Source organism: Austrofundulus limnaeus, unplaced genomic scaffold (assembly GCF_001266775.1).
Source record: "Austrofundulus limnaeus strain Quisiro unplaced genomic scaffold, Austrofundulus_limnaeus-1.0 Scaffold280, whole genome shotgun sequence".
In the NCBI taxonomy this organism is placed as follows: Eukaryota; Metazoa; Chordata; class Actinopteri; order Cyprinodontiformes; family Rivulidae; genus Austrofundulus; species Austrofundulus limnaeus.
This window is the reverse complement of record NW_013952682.1, coordinates 403,153-411,827: the sequence shown is the minus strand read 5'-3', so window position 1 is coordinate 411,827 and position 8,675 is coordinate 403,153. Positions and strand designations below refer to the sequence as shown.

Genomic DNA, 8,675 nt, shown 5'->3' with positions numbered 1-8,675 from the left:
TCTTCAAACTTCAGTCCTGGTTCTCTAACGTGCTTTGTTCTACCATTTTACTCATTTCTATTGCTGGTGTCTTGGCAAAAGCTGCAGGTTCCCAGGCAAGATGAGAATGTGGAGCTTCTAGAGACTCGGCACTGTTTACCCCCTCGGTCTCTTGTTCTTTTGGTTTCATCGGCGTTTACACAATTAGCCAAAGAGAGAGAGAGAAGCAGATTAAACATAACTGACATCTCCATAGTGGCCCAGCAGTGTCCGTCTTTCCCACCGCAGATCAGCACTGCGAGCACATCCTCATTTAATATGCATGATTGCCTTTTCATTGCATGCACGATCATGCTGAGAAGTAGCTGACAGCCACAACAATATTCACAAATGATGATGGTAGYGAGGGCTGGGACAATGACAGCAGACCGAGCCGAGTCTGTTCAGGATTAAAATAAACTTTTTTAGTTGTTTTTCTCTTTTATGCATTGTTAAACAAACAGGTTGCATGTGATAAGTCTTGATGTAATTATTAGTAACAAGAGAAACAGCATATTCTGCTGAAAACAGAATTTAGATACTGAAGAACCTGAAACTGAGTTGGTAAAATCAAAAGGCTAGCTAAAAGTTAAAAGCAGCAAAATGCTAGCTCAGACTCTAGTTCAGCTGATGAGGTTATTTTTTGCCAATAAGCCCCTCTGCACACTTTGACCTTGTCTGGTGTCCTTAGCTTCTCTGGTTGCCTTAATGGTTTCCTGAGATAAACTCTCCTTTATCTGTGACCCTGTTTATCACCTCTGCTGCTCAAACAAAGTACATACTCTCTTGGGAAGCTTCTTTCTAGATGTTCGTTCCTTAAAACGGCTCGATCACATATCGGCTTTTGCAGCAGCGAATGATCTCAGATGAATTTATGGATTGATTTTAGCTCACCTCTCTCTGTGTGTGTGCTTGTTTTTGTTACTTATTTAGGACCGTTTATGGTATACACACCTTTCTTGTCAAGACCAGTAGTCATAGGGACCAAAGACTGGTCCTAATATGGTAGGACTCCATTTTTGGGTCGGGGGTTTGGTTTAGGACTAAGGTGTGAATTGAGTTTAGGTTAGTTTTAGGGTCAGGTACCTGTGAGGTTAGTTTAGGTTTGGTGGTCAGGGTTAGGGTGTAAAAATTGCGGCAAATAAATGGAAGTCAATAGCTGCGTTTCCATTGACCATGAAAATGCGCAAATTAGAATTTCAAAAATAAATTTGCTCAATGGAAACACGTCAATTTAGGAAAAAAATGTTTTTGCACTAGGATGAGGTGGTTTTTCGGCTGTATCGAAATTGGTGTGTTTCGCAAAACTGCAATGGAAACACTTTTTTCACATCACAGGAGTCACGTGATCAACAACCGGCTGTTTCTATTGGTGAAAAAGATGATGACAAAGACGATAACAGGAAGTAGAAGTAGTAGTAATATCACAGAAGTAGTATAAAATAGTAAACTCGCCGACTACAATTTCCCAAAAACACAGCATACGTAGCCGCTCCCAAGTAGGGACTTGTCTCTGGAAAGCCTCGATAAAAGACGCCGACATCTCCTCTGATGATGAGCGCTAGTGTCGTGGTAGCAACATGCTATGTGTTTACATCCATCRCYGCCATGTTTGTAATGACTTATCATGAGAACAAACGTATTCACGTGACTTTAATAACATTTCTTACTTAATGGAAACACTGCAGTTGCGAAACTGTTTTTTCGACAATAACAGAAAATCGACAAAGTTTTGCGCACATTTGCAATGGAAACACAGCTAGAGAGTGGTCCAAATAAGGATAGAAATAAAACCTTGTGTTTGTGTGTGTTTTCAGGGTCGTCTCCCGGTAAAATGGATGGCTCCAGAAGCGCTCTTTGACCGGGTCTACACACACCAGAGTGACGTGTAAGTGATCCACTGGTTCTTTATYAACACACCTGAGTGAAAGGTTCTGGTGCTGCGATGGCTGAGGGGTGGGGGGTGTGGTGGGGGTCTGGCTATAAGGGGCCAGCGCTGGCCAGTCTGTGGCAAAAGTGAGGATTTCATGCTAGACTTGCAGCCAATGCCGTGTTACTAATCTGACCGGCTTCAAAGGGCCTGCAAGGAGCCCGAAGCCCCCCTGATTCCCCCCCCCCCTTTAGCCAGAGAAAATCTCCCCACCTTTTTCAGACCCCTACCCCACGTCTGAATGCCGTGTCCCAGCAGCGTCATTCTCTCCTCCTCACTCAGCAACACTTTAAACGTGCAGCACATCACTTTGGACCAGTTCCACCCCCCCACCCCACACACACACACACACACTCATTTTCCTTCATCTGCTGAGTGAATTGTTGACCCATCTTTGTCTCCACCCCGTCATTTTTTAGATCAAGAGTTCTAAAAACAGAACAAAGGAAGAGCATCCTTCTCTTTTAGTGAGTTTGATGCTTTCTGACAACAATGTTTGAAGTTTCTGCTTCAGACGCTGCAGTGTGTGTAGCAATTAGATAAATGCCCAGGATGCTGATCCTTTGAAATAAATGTGTGTGCGTGTGTGTGTGGGCACGTTTTTCCTACATTGTGGGAACAATTTTCCAGAAAAAAAGCAGCCTCGTGGGGACCAATGCCCGTCCCCAAGGGTACGGATGCTAATTTCAGGTGGGSGGTTAGGTTTAGGACCAAGATGTGAATTGAGTTTAGGTTAGTTTTAAGGTAAATGGTCAGGGTTAGGCTATAAAATTACCAGAAAATCAATCAGGAAGTCAATCCACCGTCCCCACAGGGTTATAAAAACAAACCTGTGTGTGTGTCTCTCTGAACTCAGATGTTTTTATTCTGTCCACATCTCTGTGTTTTTGTTTGTGCATGCAAACAGCATGTTAACCTCCATGTCCTGTACCACAACATCAATCAATAACTTGGGAACAAACAGGAGTGTGTGTGTGTGTGTGTGCGTTTGTTTTGACCACAGAGTGAGGACCATTTTCACCATAGTTACTATCAAAGTGAGGTCTTTGATGTACAGTGAGGACCTCTTCAATGTCCTCATTTTGTTTGCAGCTCTGCTGTGCTTTACTAGTTAGGTTTAGAGGTTTGGTGTGAGTTAAGTTCTGGTTCAGGTTAGTGTTAACTATAGATCAGTAATGGTTAGTTTTACTAGTTAGGTTTAGAGGTTTGGTGTGAGTTAAGTTCTGGTTCAGGTTAGTGTTAACTATAAACCAGTAAAGGTTAATTTCAGGGAACATGTCTGGGTTAGGCATAAATACAGTTACAAAAATGAATGGAAGTCAATACAATATCCTCAGTTTGATGCAAATACAAGGATGTGTGTGTGTGTGTGTGTGTGTGTAAGTGTAGGGTGGGACAGACATGAAATGGCCACTGTATCAGCTCACCGCTAATTAGAATTCATCACTCACTTTCAGTAATTGGCTTTTTTGTGCAGGTCTAAGGAGTGTGTTTGTGTGTGTGTGTGTGTGTGTGTGTGTGTGTGTGTGTGTGTAGAGTGTGTGTGTGTGTGTGTGTGTGTGTGTGTGTGTGTGTGTGTGTGTGTGTGTGTGTGTGTGTGTGTGTGTGTGTGNTTCCAAACGTCACCAGGCGCCCAGCGATCCATACATGACATCAGATTAAATGAATACATGAATTTCAATGAAAAAACCCTTCTGTGGTTTTAACGAAATGGGTCCAGAACACACGGCTCGGGGGGTGGGGTAAGAGCAGAGAACAGGAAGTGAGTGCGGTTTGCCATAATACTGTCATTATTGTCCTTTCAAGATGGCCGCCACAACTTTAGCGAACATTAAAATGATTGCAACTCAGTTTGGTGTGGTAGTAGCTGACAGTAACTCCCACAACATACTGAGTGTAGATATATTTTGTCATACAGTAGGGGGAGTTTGGGAGTGGGGGCACTTTGAAAATAACGTCTCGTTCCTGAGCCCCGCTAATAAATAACTGAGCTCTACCTGGTATTTCCTGCATAGAATCAGCATTTTAACACATCCTTTTGTAATCACTGAGAAGTACTGCTAACTGACTAAATGTGAAATAAATAAAACAGAAATACTAATAAAAGTAAGAGCGTTTTGCTCACTGTTGAGTTGTGGTGAGTAGCTGCCATCTTGAAATCTGAACTCTCCCATTTTCCGAYGGGGAATTCCCACTGGAGGAGTGTTCCAGTTTAAATGTACGACTAGTAAGTGGGAAATTCCCACTTCCCAGTACAACTGGGCTGCAGCAAACGTAGCCAGTAAACATGCAGCAAAATGGAGGTATCGCATGGCGAATTCTGAACCCAGTGCAGCTCCACCTGGTGGTGGGATGCCGTCATTTCATTGGTAAAATAATCAACATGCATTATGGGAGATGGAGTTTATTGCTAATGCTAGCTTTAAAGCGACTTATTTTAAGACATAAATACATACATGTCAACCCCTTTGGAATTTTACCTGTATAATGAGCCTCAAAAAAACGTAATTTTCGCTAAAAATCCGTATTATTCACACGCGTCGGGGACAGGGTTTGGGTGAATAAGGATATAAGGACAGGAGAACTTATTTCTGGCTGCAGAGCAGGTTGGAAAGTGGTTATTTGATGTTTTTTAACATCCTACAGGCTCTGACATGTTCAATAAATTTGAAATTGAGTTTTTGAAAAAAATCCGTAAAAATTKAAAAAATCCTGGAGCTGCTTTATACGTCTGTATACCTGCAAAATGAGAGAAAATCCCTGTAAATTACGGACAATCCGCACAATTGAGATGTATGTCAATACATCTTTGAAACTCTCGAGGGCCACACAAAATGTCATGGTGCGCCACGTTTGGCCCGTGAGCCTTGGGTTTGACACGTGCCATAGACACTGTGTGTTATTTTCAGGATAGGAATATAATTTTTTTAAATTATATCATAGTTGTGAGAGACTTGTCATTAAAGGAGGCCCTTCAGTGTCTGTTTGTTTTGTCACGGCTCGTTGCAGGTGGACATCAGCTCAGCAGGTCAGATGGTTACAAAGTGACTCAGAGATCCTCCACAGTGATAGARAGGACAGAACAAACAGATGAAAGAGCTGATAACATCTCACCTCAGAGCACGCTCATCTTGTCGGACCGCTCCTTCTGTAGCTGCAACAACGAGCCGCTTGTTGGTAAATGTGTCGGTACAGAATAACACCGTCTTTGTCGTGAGCGTGGTTCTGGTTTTCAGATGCTCTATTGGAATTAGCTTTACAAACCGGATACCTCCATCTTTTTTCTTTTTTTTTTGGTCTCTTGGTGTTTACACCTCCTTTGTCTGCTGTGGGTGGTCCGRTGTTTGCTTTGGTTTGGTGTGATCAGACAATGCCAGTCTGTGTGACCGGCCAGCCGGGGCACAAAAGCCACCATTGAGAGCATGGCCAGAGGAACACTGGCAGAGGGTTTGTACCACAAGTCATTGGTTGAGAGAAACTGGGCAGCGACACCACTGATGTTAGCCTGGTTTAATTTCACTAAGCCTTTTTTATGTGGCTGTAGACTAAAAACCTCTTTGGCACTGTTTACATGAAAAATCTCACATTTCCACTCCAAACTTTACGATTGTTTAAATATGTTTGTTGTTTCCTATTCCAGCTGGTCATTTGGGGTGCTGATGTGGGAGATCTTCACCTTAGGGGGCTCACCCTACCCTGGCATTCCCGTTGAAGAGCTTTTCAAGTTACTTAAAGAGGGCCATCGCATGGATAAGCCTGGAAACTGCACCAATGAGCTGTAAGTTTAGCTTTTTTCTCACCAAAACTTGTATCTTTTCCAGCCCATCGTCTATCTGAGCACAGATTATGTCTTGCGCCCAGTTCTCATTGTATCCGGGACTCTGTGTTCGCTCTGTCAGGCCTCTGCACAGCTGTGCCTGTCTGCTATCAGTGTCCTCATTCAGAATAAGACCTCTGCAGTGAATGGACAATGGCACAGCTCCGTMAATAAGGAAACATTACGCAACTTAAAAACCTTTTATTTTGGTTCATTTGTTGGCAATTTGTTTCAGTGGCAAAGTGGACAACTTAGATGGAAACTAAAGTTTTGAAAGTTTATTCAAATAGAGTCAGTTCACAGTTTAAGTCTCTAATACAAAAAAGCAACAGGTTTAAATTCTAGTAAACCAGGGAAATTTCCGTTTTCAGTTTTCACAAAGCCTGAAGCACTCATTTACAGACATCTCGTTCAGCTCGGTGCTTCTCTCTTCGCAGTAGGAGATGGTTGTTTACAGCGCAAACAATGTCCAGTTAGCTTCTTAGCTTCCTTCACGGTCGAGCTGGCGCACATCGTACGTCACGGCCAAATGTTAGCAGTTGGGTAAATCAAATCCGATCATTTTAAACTTCAACATAGGCCAGCAAGAAATCATTTCTCAATAGCTGAGAGTCCAGACCCTCTCTTCAAAGCAAAAAGGACARCGGGCCGGTTTTTACCAGGCTAGTAAGAACGCAGAACGACTCTGTAAAGTTTGTTGAAATTAGTTCAAATTAAAACAAAAAGGCTAAAATGAGAAGAACCTAATGAGCAGAACTGATCAGGTTTTATGAATAAATATAACAAAATATCATCAGCATAATAAGTAAATTTATATATATATATATATATATATATGTATTTACAGTTGTTTCTTTTCTATTGTACAGCATCCTTGGGTGTCCTGAAAGGCGCTTTATAAATGCCTATATATATAATAAGGCATTTATAAAGCGCCTTTCATACGTATAAGTATTAGTGGGCCAAGTAACCAGCCCTGAGGAACTCCTTGACTAATTGGTGTATCAAAAAAGATTCATTTTAAACATGATTAAACTGGAATCCAGCTTGGATTTGATTATTTTTCCATCTCTTTATCTGCTCCWCTCCCAGATACATGATGATGAAAGACTGCTGGCATGCCATTTCATCACAGAGACCCACATTCAAGCAGCTAGTCGAGGACCTGGATCGAATCCTCACCCTGAGCACCAACGAAGTGAGTTTACCTCCTCTGCATTTTTTCTCACCATATTTTGCAGACGTTTCTTCTCCATTTGTGCGGTCAGGATTCATGCCTCGTACTGAACGTTTGGCATTTTGTTACAAGAAAACAGCAAACGAAGATACTCACGAGTCTTCCCATACAAACTAAATATGACTTTTGCAAAAGCACGCAGAGTTTAAAATGAATACTGCCAAGAAGTTTATGGAGTTGGTTGACAAAGGTCTAATGGGTCAGTGAAAAATGACTGCATGATCTGATCCTGGCTCAGCGTAGCCACTGCAGCCCAGTCATCACTCCCGTTAACGGCCTGCGTCTTTTTTTCCATTTGTCTCTGTCTCGTGTGAAATCCTCGCACAAAAAAAGGTTTCCAACGGGAAGCTGTCGAAGTCCGTCTGCTCTGGAGCTTCGTGAATTTATGCCAAGGAAGCCCAACTTGGAGTTTGAACTTTTGAAATGTAATAAAGCACCCCCTTTTCTCGCATTTTTCCCCTTCCCCCCCTCCTCCTTCACCTCTACCCCAAACCGCTGGCAGATGTGGAGATCTGTAGTAATACGAGCCTTTTCGTGTTGAGCTGGAAAAATGGAAGCCAGCTCTCTCTTTCTCTCCTTTTTTTCTTCACAAAACCCCAAGAACTGTTCAGYGTACACAACGAGTCCCAGCAACCGGCATGAAAGTGGAGGAGAGCTGAGAGGGGGAAAGGGGCCCTCGGCAGACACAAACATCTTCACAGGACTGGACCCAGTCAAAAATTAATAACAGCATTTCTTGAGGTTTTCATCTTCATGACGGTTAGCTGTGCTCTGCCAGCGTCTTGACTTCTTTCCAGACCATCTCTCATTGTTTATGTCAGGCGCTCCGATGCCAGATTTCAGATCTGGTTTGACTGAAGTTATGAGATTAAACTGTAAAGACCAGAATCCCTCCCACAGTGGGCTTTTACAACCGGTGCTGTGATCGGGTCGAGCCGGCAGTCCAACTTTCGATTTATGACTTATTACTGGTGCAAATATTTTCTTAGAGTATCCAGTTGGAGATTATTTTTCTGTTGTATTTTATAAATCCTCTCTGGGTGATTCGGTATGGTTTACATACGTATCATAATAAAGGTGATACTGTTCCCAGACGCCTCTGGAAAGTCCCCAGTATTGTTGACTGGGTTTCAGATCTCATTTATATTCTTCTTGTTTGCTCTTGGTCTTTTGCCACACACTATTGTTTTCTAGTTTTTCTTTCCTTTTGCATTTTTTTTGGCATCTATCTATTTCATATGAATGGTGCCAATTTAACCATTTATATATCAAACCTTCAGCTTGTTCAGGAGGCTTTTGGTTTTACACAGATCTCTTTAAATCCTTCAAAGATATTGTTTGAAATCTACTTCTGCTAATGCTAGTACTGCTAACGCTAATTCCACTCAATCTAATATTATTAATGCTTGTGCTAAGTTTAGTTAAAAGCTATTGCCTTTTGCTACTTTTAGCATTTATTGTTACACTCAGATATCTAGTTTTTAGTTAGCAGTTTGTTGAAAATATTTACTATTAATGCCAGACAACTTTATAATCTTAATCTCTGACATCACACACGTTGTATTCATTAGGCTGTGTATTGGCAAGAATTTGGCGATACGATACATATCATGACAGAGGGGTCACGATACGATTATATCCCATATATTGCGATACTATAAGCAAGGTGATAT

The 8,675-nt window shown here is 42.0% G+C and overlaps 1 protein-coding gene across 1 annotated transcript in view; it reads left to right on the top strand.

Moving 5' to 3' along the window:
• fgfr2 (fibroblast growth factor receptor 2) overlaps positions 1–8,675 on the top strand; it is a gene marked incomplete in the record, with an annotated part of 61,159 nt that overhangs the window by 50,447 nt on the left and 2,037 nt on the right. Inside the window, 3 exon segments of the mRNA XM_014021153.1 lie at positions 1,836–1,906; positions 5,589–5,726; positions 6,858–6,963. Of these exon segments, the coding sequence (XP_013876607.1) occupies positions 1,836–1,906; positions 5,589–5,726; positions 6,858–6,963 (315 nt within the window).